Source organism: Cydia amplana, chromosome 16 (assembly GCF_948474715.1).
Source record: "Cydia amplana chromosome 16, ilCydAmpl1.1, whole genome shotgun sequence".
Classification (NCBI taxonomy): Eukaryota; Metazoa; Arthropoda; class Insecta; order Lepidoptera; family Tortricidae; genus Cydia; species Cydia amplana.
The window spans coordinates 2,988,656-3,007,484 of NC_086084.1; the positions used below are offsets into that span (position 1 = coordinate 2,988,656).

Below are 18,829 nucleotides of genomic sequence, written 5' to 3' on the forward strand. Positions count from 1 at the left end.
GCGGTTACGCGTGCTTAGGCAGAGGCAATTAAGTTTTCAAAACACTGACCTACGATGATAGGTAATGAAAATGTATTTACATTTAAAGCATAACATTCCAATAGAATTACCAGTAAAACGCGATAATAACAAATGATGATTATAATCATTTTATCTGTAAACAAATGCGAAAGATCAATTAATGTTTTGTTCTTGATGTCATGCTGACATGCTCTATTGTTTATGTACTATAAGTCTGGACACAATACTCCTAGGACATGCTCACATATGAATGTACCTATTAAATATCGTTTTACATGATATCAAAGACTTATTCAGATATCTATCTTTTGCAACTTTGAAACGGTGACAACAATTATTTTAAGGTGCAGCAGTAGGCTCAGAGAACGGAGTTTTTGAATCGCAATTGAGGGTTTTTTAAATCGCAATACGGTTGCCGAAAGTTTTTCTTAATAGTTATTTCAGCGTTGGTCCTCGCGGAGTATATTTGAGGATTGGAAAGCATTCTGCATATCTGCATATTTACTTACCTTTGAAGGCTTTGAAACATAATTAGGTACCTACATTAAAAAATATTAAAATAAAAAAAAGAATTATGAATAAGTCTGAATCTGAAATATTAATTATCTGAATTATCTCCATTTGTTGCATATCGGGAACTAAAAAGAAGTAAAAAATATACAGAATAATGTTTAATTGGTATTATATACAATTATATAAATTAAAATCTAATTAACAATCCTAAAAGCAATCTTTGGTGGTAATTTCGCTTTCAGCGTTATTATAAGCCTTAATTATAAACAGCGGAACCAATTCGCCTGAGATTTAGAGTCTAAGGTGCCATAAAAAAGACACTATGCAACGTAATCTCTTAAAATAATAAATTACTTTGGTTGTCACTGCTCCCGAACTGTACTGTGCTCCCCATGCTAGACTTTGTCAAAATCTTCAGACCTTTCCGTCTATAAATGTAGCTGGCAACACCAACTACCAGAACCAAAAGCGTTAACACTGAACACCACATGAATAACACGTTCGCAGCACTCGAACCACTCGTGTGAGTTGGAGGCACGATACTACTAGCCGTAGTGACCACTGTCCCATTACCACACCAAATACCGTGCACATTATCTTCTTCGAAGACTTTGTCTACAGACGTTACCTCCACGCGCCTACCTCCTATGCCTGAATTATAATTTCTAACTATCTCTTTACACATAATCGGGTTACCACCTAAACTTAGAGCATTCAGCTTTGTAACAGTCATGACCAATCGTTCAAATTCCAGTTGAGTGATGAAGTTGTAGTCAATGATCAGTCGCTTTAACTCTGTGCACTCGTGAAAGATATCCACATCTAAGTCATGTATCGAGTTTCGAGATATGTCTATCACTTCGGCTCTCCCAAGCCCCTTGAAGCTACCGTAGCGCAAGGTTTTGATCGAATTTGAAGACAAATTTAGGAGCTTTAAAATTTTAAGATTTTGGAATGTGCCTGGAGTCAAATTTGTTATATTATTAAAACTTAAATCAATGGATTGCAAACGATCTAAGTTTCGGAAAAAAGAGCTGTTGATGAAGCTAATGCTGTTGTTACTCAAATCGACGTTTATTAAATCCGGAAAGTAGCTTAAATTCAAATTAACCAGAGAGTTTGAAGAAAGGCTTAAAGTCATCAATTTACTAAGAGAGTTCGTTTGTGGATTGTTAAATTGTTTCACTTTATTGTTTGAAATACGTAAAACACGCAAATCTTTTAATGTTTGGAAAATTGGAACGGAAAGGTCAGATATATCATTATCAGAGATGTCGAGAAATAATATTTTTGATATATTCAAAAATGATTTTGAAATAGATTTCAGACGGTTGTGGTTTAAATACAAAGCTTTAAGATTTAATAAAACGCTATTATTCATTTGCAACCTTATCACTTTGTTGTATGATAAATCTAAACTATACAAATTCTCCATATTCATGAAATTCTTTGATCCAATAAACTCGATTGCATTATATGACAGGTTAACCCTGGCAAGTAAAGGAGAATCAATAAATGCGCCATCCTCAACTCTTCTAAAATTGAAACAGCTGAAGTCCAAAAATCGGAGATACTTTGAAGGACTTATCACCATGCTCTTGAGAGATCCCGTCAAGAGATTGCCAGTCACATTTAGATACTGCAAATTCAGAAGGGGCATAGAAAATTGATCTATGGTAACAATGAAATTCATTGACAAGTCCAGTTTCTTCAAATTTGTGTGATTAAGAAAGGTACCCTTGCTTATGGAGGTGAGATTGTTATTATTCACGTAGAGCTCAGTAATGCTAAATAAAGTATCGTTTAAAAATTCTAGAGATGACAACTTATTATATGAAACATCTAAAACTATCAGAGGCAGTGAAGGTGAGAAACTGGATTTCTCGATTGTGCGTATAGAATTTCTACTCAAGTTCAAATGTACGAGATTATTTGCTGTGGAAAATGCGTTTTTTCTTATGGCTGTTATACTCTGATTGGACAGATCGAGTCTTGGTACGTTTGAAATACCATTAAAGGTTTGACTAGATATCTCTCCTTTCAAGTTATTTCTGTCCAAATTTAATGTAGTTAAAACGTTATGTTTAAATGCATCGTCCTGTATTTCTTCAATACTGTTATTAGACAAATTTAAACGTTGTAGACGATTGTTATTAATAAACATCACATTTTCTATAGGTGATTTAATTTTGTTGTTGCTCAGGTCTATCGATATGATGCTGAACGCTTGATTGAAGCAATTCGATTCGACTTCTTCAATATCGTTATAACTCATGTTTAAAAACGTAAGAGAATCTAATCGGTTTAGTTCGAATCCTATCAACTTGAACAAATAATTAAACGACAAATCCAGCGTCTTGAGATTCTTTAAGTGAATTAACGTTACATTAATAGCTGTTAACTGATTATTTCGCAAGTTCAATGTACTTAAGTCTTTTAAGGAGGTAAAGCATTTATCAGCTAATGTTGTTAGTCTATTGTTTTGCAAATACAAAGTATTGAGGTTAGTTAACTTACTTAGAGCTTCACCGCTAATCTCCGTTAGTAAGTTATTTGAAAGATCCAGCGTGGTTAATTTATTTGCACTTATTTCCGAAATCGCTAACGCAGATGGATTTAAATGCTCTATAGCATTTTGAGATAAGTTCAAAGATTCAAGTACGAGCAAGTTCTTGAATGCGTCATTTTTGATGTTCTTAATGTTGTTGTTGGAGAGGTCCATGTCGATACACTTGATGTAGTACTTGAAAGTGAAGGCTTCGATGTTGGGCCAGTTGTTATCGATAGCGAGGATGCGCCTGACCCTCGAGTCGAAGTTGGTGGACCCGAAGAAGCCGGTGGTGAGGGTCTCGGCCACAGAGTCCTTGATGATAAAGTTGACGTAGGGGTTGAAGTCGCAGGAGGGGTTGTTGGCGCTGCCGGCGTGGCCCTCGCAGACCACTGTGTAGGTGCACTCGACACGGTCTTTTATTGTACATACTGTGCTCGAAGCGCTCCATATTGAGGATAGGAAGATAACTGTATCTGAAATTAATAAAGTAGATATGTTTGTACCTATAGGTATACCCATGGTATACCGATATGTTAAGCGGTGTACATACAGTCAGCAGCAAAAGTTGCTAAGCGGGCCAGGTGTTCAAAATGATCTTGACACGACTTTATTGTTAATAGCGTGTCAAGGTAATTTTGAACACCTCGCCTGGTTAGAAACTTCTGCTGCTGACTGTACATATCATTACTAAGCAGTAGGGTTTGCAATCCGGATCCGAAATGTATGAAATTATCCGGATCTGGATCCGGAGCCGCGGATCTTCCCATACATTTCGGATCCGTCGTGCAAACCCTACTAAGCAGTTATTAAGTTCCCAAAATACAAGTTTTATAAAGGTTACGGTGGGCGTGGTAGGTTAAATGAAATGAAATGAAATGAAATGAAATGAAATGAAATCGTTTATTCACAATGAACATATGGTATTATAAGATCTTAAATTACAAGCATTGCGTCCCATGATATATTCAGTCTAGGTAGACGTAATGCTTTGTATAAGATTGTCCCACAACACTTAGGTATTCGTATGATACCATTGAATTGTGCATTCAATATTTTATAATATGTTCTTAATTTATAGTGAGTAGTAAGTATTTCTCCTAATTTATAATTTATTGGGAATTTAAAATTAGGAATAAAACCATTTCATATTTTTTTCAAACAAAAAAAATTGGGCAAGTTTAACTTTTTTTACGCAGTATTTTTCATATTCTCAGGTTTTTTATTTAGGTACCTACTGTCAAAGAATTTAATTTCCTACCCAATTTGTACTTTGTCATACAGATAATAAAGTTCGTTTTTTTAGCATTATAAAGAAGGTAAGCGATCTTGACATGTCTTTTTATTAAAAACCACCATTGAAAAATAAGTCACAGCAAATATGTTAGAACTATAAATCATATACGATCTTTTACATTGTTTTGCTTTCATAAGTAATATAAACTATTTTTTTTAAAGCGTTTTTCAATATTTTTTAATAAAAAGACACATCAAGATTGTTTACCTTATTTCTAATGCTAAAAAAAACGAACTATAGTATGCGGTCTTTAGCGACTTTCATATTGACTGTTACTGGGACAAAGTACGACTACGACCTATTACTTCTACAGTTCTAGAGAAAAGACCGAAATAAACCCTCTGAAATGCAACAGTCTACATGTTACGGTTGTTTCTTAATACAGCCCGCTGAAATAAAATCTGCCCAGAAATAAAAATATAGGTACTGAGTCTATCCCTACAAATCCCTGTGAAAAGCCGATCATAAGTACAAAGGGCCAATACTTTATTAAAACATTTGAAAAAATTATGCAATGGATTGATTCTGTTTTCAATTAATTAAAAAAAAAAAGAAATTGTAATCACTAAATAAGTACAAACTATGTACTTATTTATATACCTATATAATATAAGATTTAATGGAATTATGGTAATTAATACATATTTGCAATTTTTGGAGTATTGCATGCGCGTTGCCGGGCTGAATTTCGATACAAATAAGCAGTTTAAATGTTCTAATAAAAATGTACAAAGATTAAAATTATTTTTAATTAATTATTATTTAATTTTAAAAGGTGTATTCATAATACACCGTCGAACTAAGTACTTAATACTACATACTAAGAGGGAGAAGAAAGGATAAGTTTAAATAAATCTAGCATCTATTGTGAATCTACAGAACTTAGTGCCAAATAAAAAAAATTCATTTAAAAATTCGGTACGCAGAATATACGTACAATTTTTTGCTGAAAAAGTTTTCTAGAAAAACAGTTTATTGGGATTATTTCAGAAAGCTAAGCTCAAATTTTATTTTAGGTACTTACACAAACACACAGACGAATCCATCTTGCCAAATCCGAACGCACTCTGAAAAATTACTGAAAACACATCTTAATTTATTTGTTTACACACAAGGACCACCCCGGCGGTAACTCCGACACTGACTGTGATGTCAATGAACAACGACATTCGATGTTATTGTTGGACACAATGAATACCCAGATGGTGCGAATCTTTGAATAATAACAAATGTTATCAGTTGGTCTCCTAAACAATAGATTAGGATTTGTGGAGTAAATAGAAAAAACGCAAAAGCGATAGAATTTCTGAAAATACACAATATTTTGCACTGTTTTGGCGGAGCTAGGTTGTTTTATTACTGTTGTCAAAAAATAATAATAGTAATAACGCTATTACAGTCAGTATTAACCCTTAAGGTTATTTAGGTTGACAATAAGGTAAGGCAAAAATACTTTTCATAGACTTTCTGTTAGGCTTAAAATCGATAGGAAAAGAAAACAGTGGAAAGGTAGCCTGAAAAAATATATAGCCGCCGCCCACTTGAATACCTATCCTACTTGAATTTACTATATTACCGCCCACACTTGGTTTTGTACTGGTTTTGATACGACCTTGAAGATCATCTTGATGATTGGCGCGCATCTCACGCACGGCTTTAACTTAATTTCGCATGCACCAGTCAGCGTGAGCGATCTTCAAGATACAGAACAAAGATACAAGATACAAGAACCGTAACAAATTGTTTAATCTGAAACGGGGTCTGGATCATCTATTCTGTTTCCGTTGTACAGTCGCCATCAGATATGTCGGAGCAGCCGAGGTGCTCAAAAATATCTGAACACGCACTCTAACGCCTTGACAATAGAGGCGTGTTCATATATTTTAGAGCGCATTGGCCGCTCCGATATATCTGATGGCGACTGTACTGAGAACGATTGGAAGCGATTAAAACTAAAAACACTGATGTGTGAGTAATCAGGGTAATAGGAGTTCATCATGAGATGCGTCATAGTTGGGGGTTGGTGCCGTAAAATGGGGGAATTCGGGAGTGGGATTGGGATAACTTTAGACGACTTATCTATAACATAAACAGACGGTTGGGAAAAGAGTGACCTTTGGACTTGTAGCTGAAGATAATATCTATAGAAGAACTGAACACTGTACAGTATTGTCAGCAGCATTCTTATTTAGTCACCGCGCTTATCTTTACACCCATTTGACGGTGAGCGAGAAAGTTAAAGGAAAAATATGTTACAAATATTTATATTTAATATTAAATAAGATATTACAAAAATTGTGTTGTTCATAATCTTAAGATCCAAATTCACAAGCAGGGCTATGTCGTGGGTGGGCATTAACATTATACATATAATAGTAAGCTATTGTTTTAATTAATTACAGGTCCTTTATAAAGTTTGCTAAGTATGTAAATATATCTCGGATAGGTTTATCTGGTAATCTTGACAAATATAGCTTATATCAATACAAATAACTTAAAATAAAATAATTTAATTTGTATCCAAATTACGAGATCTTATTCTAATAACAAATCACTTTGGTATTCAAATTCAGTAGAACAACTTCGCCTGCTGCACGGTTGTCTTATTTCAATCGCTTCATGGTTTCTTTTATAAAAATAACTGGCCACACCTACAACGAGAATCAAAATCGTCAACACCGTGCACCAGGCCAGCAAAACGTGTGATATACCGTTGGTACCACTAGGTTCTGTTAATGTAGCAGTACTAGCACTAGTAGCCGCTGTACTTGTAGTTAGGGTCCCACTACCGCACCAAATCCCGTGGACATTATCCTCCTCATAGACTTTATGTACGGAAGTAACTTCCACGCGCCTGCCCCCAATGCCCGAATTGTAATTCTTAACAATTTCTTTACACAAAATCGGGTTACCGCCTATACTGAGGACGTTAAGCTTCGTAGCAGTAGATACCAAACTCTCAAAGTCCAGCTGAGTGATGTAGTTATAGTCAATGATCAATTGTTCCAACTCTGTGCATTCGTGGAATATGTGCACGTCTAGAACTTGGATAGCGTTTCGAGATACATCTATAACTTCTATTCTTCCAAGGCCCTTGAAACTGCCATAACGCAAGTTGCTAATAGAGTTCGAAGATAAGTTGAGAAGCTTTAAAATTTTAAGGCTTTGGAACGTACCGGGGGTCAATTTGGTGATATTGTTGTAACTCAAGTCGACGGACTGCAGATAGTCCAGGTTTTGGAAGAAGGAGCTGTTGATGGACCTAATGCTATTGTGACTCAAATCGACGTTAATTAAATCTGGGTAGTAACTTAAGTTCATATTAGATAAAGAATTTGAAGAAAGGCTTAAAGTCATTAATTTTGTAAGAGAGTTAGTTCGTGGGTTATTGAACTGTGTTAATTTATTATTTGAAGCATGTAAAACACGTAAATTCAGTAATATCTGAAATATTGGCTCAGAAATATCAGTAATGTTATTTTCAGAAATATCTAGGTAAATTAAATTTGATATGTTAGCAAAGGAGCTAGAAATGCCTTGTAAATGATTATTGTTTAAATATAAAGATTTAAGATTCGGTAGTTTGCTATTATTCATTTGCAATATTGTCAGGTTGTTCCATGATAAGTCTAAACTGTACAAATTGTCCATGTTCATGAAGTTTTCTGATCCAATAAACTCGATAGAATTATGGGAAAGGTTTACTCTAGCAAGTAGCGGCGAGTCGACAAAAGCTCTTTCTTCTACACTTGTAAAGTTAAAACTACTAAAGTCCAAAAACCTCAGATACTTTGATGGAGTTATAACGTTACTTTTGAGAGACCCTTGCAGAAGGTTACCAGTCACATTCAGATACTGTAAATTAAGAAGAGGCAACGAAAAGTTTTCAATGCTAAGGATAAAATTCATTGACAAGTCCAGTTTCTTCAAACTCGTCTGGTTAACAAATGTACCCTGTTTTATGGCGCTGAGTTTATTGTTATTAATATAAAGCTCAGTGAGGGCTTCTAATGCATCCTGTAAAAAATCTACATTCGATAGATTGTTGTAGGAGACGTCTAAAACGCTTAAGTTCAATCCGCTTGCAAAACTGTTAACTTCGATTGTATTTATGGCGTTTCTACTTAGGTTCAAGGAGATCAGACTATCTACTGTGGAAAAGGCGTTGTTTCTTATAGCTGTTATACTGTGATTAAACAAATCCAGCCTCGTGACTCGTGATATCCCTTTAAACGTTTGTCTAGTTATATCTCCTTTTAAATTATTCTTTTCTAAATTCAGTGTAGTTAGAATATTATCTATAAATGCATCATTTTGTATAAGTTCAATACTGTTATTATACATATTTAGGTATTGTAGTTGATTATTGTTGCCAAACATTTTATCATCTATAGTCGATTTGATTTTATTATTCCTTAGATCAATGGACTTAAGGCTAGTGGTCCGACTAAAACTATTAGATTCAATTTCTTCTATAGCGTTGTTACTCAAGTTTAAGAATAACAGAGATCCTAATCGATTTAGTTCAAACCCTGATAATTTAATCAAATTATTATGAGCCAAATCTAATGCCAATAACGATTTTAAATTAATAAGGGTGGCATTAATAGCGGTCAGTTGATTATTTCGTAAATTAAGAATGGTTAGGCTTTTTAAAGCGAGAAAACAATCATCTGCCAAAGAATTAATCTTGTTGTTTTGTAAATACAAACTGTTTAAGTTCGTCATCCCACCCAGCAGTTCACTTGAAATTTTCGTTAGTAAGTTATTTGAGAGATCAAGGATCGTTATTCTATTTACATTTGAATCTGCAATTTTTAATGAATCTGGATTTAAATAGTCAATTGCATTTTTAGATAAATTCAGTGAATTTAGAACAGTCAAGACTTTAAATGCGTTGTTCTTTATATTTTTGATGTTGTTATTGGCCAGGTTTAGGTCAACGCATTTGGCGTAGTATTTGAAGGCGAAGGATTCGATGTTGGTCCATTTGTTGTTGATGGCGTGGATGCTCCTGACTTTGGCGTCGAAGTTGGTGGCCCCGAAGAAGCCGGTGGTGAGAGTCTCGAGGGAAGAGCCCTTGATGATGAAGTTGACGTGGGCGTTGGAGTTGCAGGGGTTGCTGGCGGTGCCCGGATGACCCTCGCAGACCACCGAGTAAGTGCAATCAATGCGATCTTTGATTATGCATGTGCTTGATGCGCCCCATATAATAGCGGCAATATCTGCAAAGATAAAGTTACTTTTATTAATGCAATCTCTTAATGACAAAATAAAGAAAGATAATATTTTTGATACAAGTTTTAATGAGAGGAGGTCTGAGGGGCTACCGCGAAAACCGAATATCGCAAATTGCGGGGATCTTTCTTTTTTATATACCTACTCCAATGAAGACATAATTAGAGTGACAGAGAAAAATGCCCGAAAATTGCGAACATCGATTGCCCTGTGCCCAGCAGTATGATGTACAGTCGACGTCAAAGATATGTTTACATCTTTCGCCGTAATACAAAGGAGTAAGGTGCAAAAGTGTAAACATATCTTTGACGTCGACTGTACCTATACCTATAGGTTAAATAGTTATTAGAGTTAGACCAAGAAAAGTCTGCAGCGATTTTGATAGCCCACGCAGTGCAAGTGTTATTTACACGTCATAAATTCATAGAAGTTTGACGTTTAAAATAACACTTGCACTGCGTGGGCTATCAAAATCGCTGCAGACTTTTCTCGGTCTGACTCTGTTATACTTTTCTATGAACAATCATCCATTACCCGTTGAGACAATTGTAAGACTTAATTATATTGCGTTGTTTTTGTTTTTCATAAACATAATTATGATACCTTATAATTTATATGATTATTATACCTTATGTCAAATTTCAACTGAATCGGATTCTACCCGAAAGGGGAAAGTAGGATTTTTTGTGAAATTATGTAGGTACCTATGTTAATTTAATTAAGGTAAAGAAATGAATAGGTATTAAATAAAATGACAAAGTTATGTTTTTAAGATATGTAGGTACCTATGTTTGATTTTATGATGATTATGATTCGATATTGCACTTATTGGTTTCACTAACGGGTTTATAATTTTTAATCATTAAGTTTTTTATTTATTTATTTGTTTATTTATTTAAGCTTTATTGCACAAAATATATACAACAATGTACAAATGGCGGAATTAATGCCAAATGCCATTCTCTACCAGTCAACCATAGAGCCAAACAGAGATACCTTCAATTGGTGCAGAGAGAGAAAAAATATTGAGTGAGTTAAAAAAAGCAAACTATACTTATAAATTACATAAATAAATAAAATATATATAAACTACCACATATTTATAAAATACATACTATAAATATAATAATTATGGATATTATTCGAACTCTTGCTTTAGCAAATGCTTACGTAACATCCGCTTGAAAGAAAACTTACTAGTAGCTCGTCTAATATTTAGAGGGAGTGAATTCCAAAGACGGCTAGCCTGGACGGCGAAAGAATGAGTCATGAAACCAGTACGGTGAGAAGGTATGGTCAGTTTGAGAATGCGGGAGGTTTTTTTGGTTACCTACTACTGGATACCCAATCAGCCGCAAAAAATGGCCCCACAAAAGTAACGTTAAAACAGATCACGCGTTACTTTTCGTTTAGTCTTGTTTGAAACGCTCAAATGTGAAGTTGTCAACAATTACGAAATGTGCCGTTAAAATATGTAAAAATAACAATGATAAAACAAGGAAAAAGGATGGAATGTATTTCTTTCGGTTAGTTCTTTGGATAGCATTACATAATTTATGTAATCTGGTGGTAATTTTATGGTTTTGAATAAATTAATTTGTTAGTACCAAAGAAGGGATGTCAAGGAACAAAAATCTAATGAGTCGATGTGAGGTCAATATTTTTTTATATTTTTATATGGAATTCATAAGGAATAATATTACGTTTAAATTCAAGATTTCCAAGAAAACCTATGCAACGTGCAAAGTGGACTGCTATTTAATTATAGCAAGAGATAGGGGTGATGCAGTTTTAAACAAGGCAAAACGGCACTTGTGTGTTCGGCCCATTTCCCTGTTTCCGACATATACACCACCAATAAGGGCTTATATCGACTAACTCTAAATGCTAAACCTGTCTGAACACAGTGACAACTACAGGATTTTTTTTATAAAGTATAGGTAGACTTTATAAAAAAAATCCAATCAGTACCTAAATGTCCCCGTGCACCCGTGCTATGAGTAAATGTAGATCTTAAATACACAGTTATTTAATAAGTAGAATTTATTTCAAGGAAATTAGTATTTAAAGACGTATACTTACGAATTAAAATTTTAATGTTTGAATTTGAACTACGAATTAATTTTATTTGAGCTCCTGATTAAATTAAATTTGTTTTATTTATTACTTCAATTGGTTTTCCTGTACAGTAATACATATTAAAGTGTACCAAAGTGACTCCATTCGTTCATTATTCTCGTTTGACGTTGTTTGACGTAAATACGTTACGTTTTGTACCATCGGACTAAATTTTTTAACAGTGTTGGTTCTTATGTTTGCAAATTTGACACTTAATGCTTACGACATTAAGCTCTTTTCTGTACGAAACATTTATCTTGACTCAAAATTCACGTAAGCGTTTTTATCATCAATGCAAATGGTGCGAAACGTCATTGGGATTCACATTTGTTGACGTTTTTGTTCTGCTTTGTGTGTCTATTTCTTTTATATTAAGTCAGTGGTTACCTATTATAGTTTTATGACTGCTACATAATAAAACGCATTTAAAAACGAGTGTGGGTTTATGAAACGAATGGAATGTATTTGATAAATGGATCACACGAGTATTTTAATACCTAATTATGTACAATCAGGTACCTACATACACTGCTTCAAGTAAAATAAAATTTTGTTAAAAAAACTACGTCATTTTTACTAAAATGCAGATTTAGCTGTTTTGAATTGCATTTTTAACGTACCTAACGTTAAAAATTCGTCAGTACCTACTAGTACATATAGCTTCCTAATATTATTCATGTTGTGACTGGTCGTATGCCTATTACATTAACCTAATTTGTTCATTACAAAACACACAAACTAGAAAGAAATACCTTGAATACTAAAATCCCTTTCAGTCGCGTATTTCATGCATGATTCCAATGAATAATGTCACAATTACAACTTGAAATGCACGTTTCGTATTTCATCACTTGTGGTTTCATTAAATATATAACCCACTATAAATTTTTTGCTATTTAGATTAATAACTTGCGTAAAATAACCATCACAAGTTGAAACTAACCCAAATATGTGAACTTTTGGCATTAGAATGACAGTGACATTGACAGCGTGACGTTCGGTCGTATTGAAGTCTGAACTCCTAGTACAGAGTTAATACAAACAGTCCAAAACGCCTAAGATTTTAAACTTCCCGATATGTTTTGAGTATGTTTGCTACTGGTGAACGTAGAATCCACACGGGAGTGTTTTTCGGAAAGAGACTAAAAGTATCCCAAAGTAAAATAATGCTTGCAGGTTCGTGCGTGTAGAGGGGCCATAAAGCGTTCCTTTTTATTACAATTTAGTCTACTCAAACTGACTACCCGATTATTGCCTGTGAATGTGTGCGTAGACGTCATTGAGAATATCTCCGTCTTTCTCTAAGACGCAAGCGTGAAAGGGATAGATCTTGGTAGCATCGAACTTTACGACTTTTGACCTCTTCCTCAGTTATGGTAGCCTGGTACTTTTGGTAAACATTTGTCTTAATAAATCACTGGTCGTCGGTTGCATATCGCTAATAGGTACGGGGCAAATAACCTCTTCCTCAGTCATTGTATCCTGGTACTTTCTGATTAATGTTTGTCCCAGTATGTCGCCGTTGTGTCGCCAGTATGTCGGCGTTATGTCGCCATTATGTCGCCGTTGTGTCGCCATTATGTCGCCAGTATGTCGCCATTATGTCGCCATTATGTCGCCAGTCGCCAGTATGTAGCCAGTATGTCGCCAGTCGACAGTATGTCGCCATTATGTCGCCATTATGTCGCCATTATGTCGCCATTATGTCGCCAGTATGTCGCCGTTATGTCGCCAGTATGTCGCCGTTATGTCGCCATTATGTCGCCAGTATGTCGCCAGTATGTCGCCGTTATGTCGCCGTTATGTCGCCATTATGTCGCCATTATGTCGCCAGTATGTCGCCATTATGTCGCCATTATGTCGCCATTATGTCGCCAGTATGTCGCCATTATGTCGCCAGTATGTCGCCATTATGTCGCCAGTATGTCGCCGTTATGTCGCCAGTATGTCGCCGTTATGTCGCCATTATGTCGCCAGTATGTCGCCAGTATGTCGCCGTTATGTCGCCGTTATGTCGCCATTATGTCGCCATTATGTCGCCAGTATGTCGCCATTATGTCGCCATTATGTCGCCATTATGTCGCCAGTATGTCGCCATTATGTCGCCAGTATGTCGCCAGTATGTCGCCATTATGTCGCCGTTATGTCGCCAGTATGTCGCCAGTATGTCGCCATTATGTCGCCAGTATGTCGCCATTATGTCGCCAGTATGTCGCCAGTATGTCGCCATTATGTCGCCAGTATGTCGCCAGTATGTCGCCATTATGTCGCCATTATGTCGCCAGTATGTCGCCAGTAAAAGAGTATAAAAGGCAGGAGCGGACCGCCGGTATTCATTCATTCTTCAACCATCGGCTAGCAGTGACTCTGGTTCTCGGGCGTTTAAATATTCGGTGAGCAAAGTTCCTCTACTACTGTTACTATGTTTGTTTTTGCCGGGAATTATCCTGGTGAATTTAAACGTGGAAATGGTGTCTGTGTTTGGTTTTACGGGGACAATATCGTCGTAAAGCTGATCTTAGACTTTTGTGGAGATTCTTTGTTACCGTGTACGGGATTTAAATATAGTGAAGTTTCCTACGCAGTGTTTTTCTAAGTGCCGCCACGTTATGCAGGGACAATATCGTTGCATAGCAGGGACTTGGAAAGCGTGTCTGTGTTTAGTTTTACGGGGACAATATCGTCGTAAAACTGAACTTGGGCTATTGCGGGGATTCTTTGCTACTGTGTGTTGTTATAGTGAAGTTTTCTACACTGTGTTTTCTAAGTGCCGTCACGTTATGCAGGGACAATATCGTTGCATAACAGGGGCTTCGAAAGCGTGTCTGTGTTTGGTTTTGTGGGGACAATATCGTCATAAAACTGAACTTAGATAGCGGTGTTTAAGGGAATTTCACTTCTGTGTTAAGTTAGTTTGATTTTGTGAGTAGTTTGGTTCGTAAAATTGAACCTAGTTATTTTAGTGTTTTACTATGGGGTCTTTTGCTATATAGTTTAAAACCAGATCATTGTTTGGACTGACTGTTTGTCCGACTGGACCGCTCACCCCTTGCGGTGTTAAATGTGAGCTGTCTAGGAGTCTTTTTGCTCCAAGATGAGGGTTATCTTGGCACCTTCTCTTTACCAACATAGAAGGTGAAAAACGTCTCCCTCCTTAGCTCTCCAATGTCCAGCTGTTAGATGAATAATGGGGATGTCACGTGCGCATCATCCGGAGTAATCTGAGCCCATTTGAAATCTACAGTATTTGGAGGCTTCGTATATTAAATATATTTATTTATACCACTTTTATACATAATAGGGCCCTGTCTTACCCATGTTGCCACCCTGCCTTTGTGCAACCCGCCATGGGGGGAGACAAGACCACGAGCTGTTAGGTTGCATTCTCGGAATCGCTCGCCGAACTCTTACAGCTTCTTAGTAGGGATACACTTGCGTATATTCCAAAGTACCAGGTCGATGGTAAGTACGAACTGTGCTTTGGTTATACTAGAGTAGGGACAAGGGTAGGTTTAGGGTAAATTCACACACTAATTATTCGGAATTTAGGGTTCGTTTTCGTTTTAGTCTTGGTCTGTAAAACTGATGTATTTTTCTTCTTAAGGGACTTCAACTACGGTCTCGCTATACTAAAATTGTGCGTAAACAGGTATAGGGTTTGAATTGCTTAGATCTTCCAATATTTAAATTATTTGGGGAAAATAATTAACGTAAAATCTTATCTCTATTTTTATTTATGAAGTTCTGGTTTTCTGGTGTAAAGACGAGGTACTGAGTATTACAATCATGTTTCTAAGGTATTTACACAATAAAATCATAAATATCAAGTTGGGATTAGGAACACAGTCTATTCGGAGATAGAAAATCGACGTCTAGCTGTTTTAGGGAACCTTTGGCAGGCAAGAGTAATCCAAAGGATGATTTGAGTGAAATAATGCTCATCTTGATATTTCAGTCTCATAAAATGTAGTATATAGTTTAACAAATAAACTTAGTACTTCGTTCATACTTCTAAAAAACTAGAAATACAGTTTATATTTTAATTCTGGGGAATGGAAATGGGATTCGCATCCCTAGCTTTTGAAATAAAAAAGAATAGTAATTTTGATGACTGATGGATACTTTGACACTTCTTTCCATAGCCATCTAGGTACGCATAGGTTCCGAAGTGTTGGTCATAGCCCGTCTGGCTAAAAAGGTAGGGTAGGAGTTCCAATTGACCTTGCTGATTGGACTAGGAGCCCCCAATCCTGCATCGAGCGTATGGGTAGCATATTTCGAATAGAAGCTGGTAGTTAATAATATTAACTTGAAATGCTAGGTGTAAATGGGCTTACCCCAGGAGTGCTACTCATATGTTATCCCGGAGGCTTAATAGATTGTGGCAGGCTTTTACCAACCCCATTTTTAAACTCATTTTATCTAACATATTTCTTTTATATTCATATTATCATATATGCTGCATTTACCTAAATAACATTATTTGAAGTAAAATATAACATTTACATTACAATAATAAATTCTGGTAACTTTCAGTACTATTTCTGTATTTTAATAAATTATTCTAGTAAGTTACTCGTTAGCGTCATAATAAATGTGCTTCCAATATCTTAAAATATTTATCCTAAAGTCCAGGTAATTGTAAATAAAATCAGAGTCCAAAATTTAGCTGATACTCATTAAAGAACCTAGGGTACCGCGGTTCACTTCGAGGGGTCCTAACGCTAGACTAGACGATCACGACTAAAATCACAAGGCCAAATTTCATGGGTAAATCTAAAGGGGGTGTTTATATTATGGTTAGTTAAGTAAGTAAGTAAGTAAGTAGGTAGTGGGAGGTGACAATGTTAAGTTCGATTTGTGAATAGAATTCGTTATTGTCGACAAATTATTAATCAATTTAAAACTTTGACCCTCATCATAACGTAAGTAATGTATCATAAATAAACACATTAGGCATTAGTGATAAGATAGGTTCTGTTAGCATACATGTTATCTAAGGATTGTTATTCCCGCTTCCCCTCATCCCCTGTTAGCACTGACAATCCAACCTCTAGACTGAGCTTAGGCCAATTCTTTCGTGAAACCGATGCTGCCAAAAATACGGGGGTGCGGGGGGACGAGGTGAGCGAATCCCGTGCCGTGATTGGTCCGTTCAAAGACACGGACCAATCACGGCACGAGATTGACTCGAAGATGGAGTAACGCTACCGTATGTGTGGCAGAGGGGGTAGCGCGACTATGCTATGTCTAGAGGTTGGATTGTCTGTGTCTGTTAGTCTGACCGTCATTAGCAGCATGAGTTGCGTTCTCGCGCGCGACTCCATACTTGAATTCGCTCAAGAGTCAAGATGCAATGCAATGTATCACTATCACTACATAGTATAAAACAAAGTCGCTTCCCGCTATCTGTCTGTATGTATGCTTAGATCTTTAAAACTACGCACGGATTTTGATGAGGTTTTTTTAATAGATAGAATGATTCAAGAGGTAGGTTTATGTATAATTTGTTAACCCGTGCGAAGCCGGGGCGGGTCGTTAGTAGACTTATAAGAGTCGTGCGCGAGAACGCAACTCAATACTCATGCTAGCAGGTCTGATAGACCCAGTAGGCAACCTTAAGGGCCACCCCACATCTAGCGTCTTTCGAGCGTCGGCGTCTACAACTCTATGGCCGCTGCTCGACGCAACGTCGACGCAACGTCGACTCAACTGCGCAGCGACGTCAGTGTCCATAGCGCTGACCAGACGCCGACGATCGAAAGACGCTAGATTTGGAGTGGCCCTAAAGGTGATTGGATGGTATTGCAACTACATTACTGTTGCGGTATTAAGAACTGCTAATTTCCTAGAGATAATGAGTGACGGAGTTCTAATCACGGGAGTTCTAACAAACGTCGCTCGTTTTATTATGGAAATTGACAGTGATGGCGTCCGCGTCAACGCCACAGCAGTAATGCAGCTGCATTTGCCACCCGAATATCACTTTTATGCTTAGGTACCTACAGGGTTCTGGGTTCTCCGCACGATCTTGCACTTTATTTATGTACCAGCGACCCGCCCCGGCTTCGAACGGGTTAGCAAATTATACAAAAACCTTCCTCTTGAATCACTCTACCTATATACACACTTTAAATTCTCGCGTTTTGTCACTCTACCTATTTAAAAAAAACGCATCAAAATCCGTTGCGTAGTTTTAAAGATGTAAGCATACATAGGGACAGACAGACAGCGGGAAGCGACTTTGTTTTATACTACGGTAGTGATGTGTATTATAATATATCCCCCACGAATACCTTTGCGGGAGGCGGAGGGCATTATGACCGTCTGCATCTGCAACTACTTATTTGTATTTATTATTTTTGAATCAGAAGAAAAACTATAATGATTATTTCTGTGACATCGATCCATTTATACACTCTCTTCCTGTTTTAAAAGAACATACGAGATCGAAACTGTTGTTAATAACATAAATTATCAGTATAAGTAGTAGTATATTAGTTAGTATTATTAGCTATGTTTTACTTAGTTTCTTTTCGCAAAAACACTTATCAGTTGATGTTTACATGTTTACATTATGTACCTCCAGGTCTTTTTTTTACATATTCTGTAATCTTATCTATATTTTTATTTATGACTCTGTTTTGTATTTATGTCTATGTCTGTGTTCTGAACAATAAAAAAAAAAGTAGCAAAATTCAACAGTATTTACGAATGGATAGACAAAGAACGGGAATTAGGTACCTACTAGTACCTACCGTGATTAAATATTTCTACTCAGGTCCTAAATGAGGAATGTCGACTATTAGATAATTAATTAATTGACAAAGGACTGTCTCATTTAAAACATAGACAGAGAAAACCATACTATCTTTGTCTTACACTAGTACTAACACCGAAAAGAAAAGGATGAGTATAGTTTTCCTGGTATTTACTGACTGACAAATTGGTTTGACCAACTATATTAAGACGAAACAGGAGCTGAGATTTAAATATTTTAGGTAAATATACCCGTCTCGCTAACGGAAGCGGCTCCTAAAACTAGTGCGATAAGGACAAGGCGAAAAATCCTGCGTAAAAATCTCAAAAAGCGA

General features: G+C 36.3%; 2 protein-coding genes across 2 annotated transcripts; both read right to left on the reverse strand.

Moving 5' to 3' along the window:
• Positions 1 to 679: 679 nt before the first annotated feature.
• Positions 680 to 5,515, reverse strand: LOC134655375 (chaoptin-like). Its single transcript, XM_063510829.1, has 2 exons — positions 5,404 to 5,515; positions 680 to 3,558 (listed from the first exon to the last, which is right to left on the reverse strand). The coding sequence occupies exons 1-2, from the start codon at positions 5,423 to 5,425 to the stop codon at positions 872 to 874; spliced, it is 2,709 nt and encodes a 902-aa protein (XP_063366899.1). The 5' UTR covers positions 5,426 to 5,515; the 3' UTR covers positions 680 to 871.
• A 1,280-nt stretch (positions 5,516 to 6,795) lies between these two features.
• On the reverse strand, positions 6,796 to 18,053 carry LOC134655330 (toll-like receptor 3). Its single transcript, XM_063510781.1, has 2 exons — positions 18,032 to 18,053; positions 6,796 to 9,604 (listed from the first exon to the last, which is right to left on the reverse strand). The coding sequence occupies exons 1-2, from the start codon at positions 18,051 to 18,053 to the stop codon at positions 6,915 to 6,917; spliced, it is 2,712 nt and encodes a 903-aa protein (XP_063366851.1). The 3' UTR covers positions 6,796 to 6,914.
• Positions 18,054 to 18,829: the final 776 nt, after the last annotated feature.

Bases quoted from the DNA above. Each gene is read 5' to 3' on its own strand.
- LOC134655375 (XM_063510829.1), bottom strand. From the start codon at position 5,425: ATGGATTCGTCTGTGTGTTTGT. The intron at 3,559-5,403 runs GTAAGTACCTAA...TATTAATTTCAG, and splicing joins GGATTCGTCTGTGTGTTTGT to ATACAGTTATCTTCCTATCC.
- LOC134655330 (XM_063510781.1), bottom strand. From the start codon at position 18,053: ATGCCCTCCGCCTCCCGCAAAG. The intron at 9,605-18,031 runs GTATTCGTGGGG...TTATCTTTGCAG, and splicing joins GCCCTCCGCCTCCCGCAAAG to ATATTGCCGCTATTATATGG.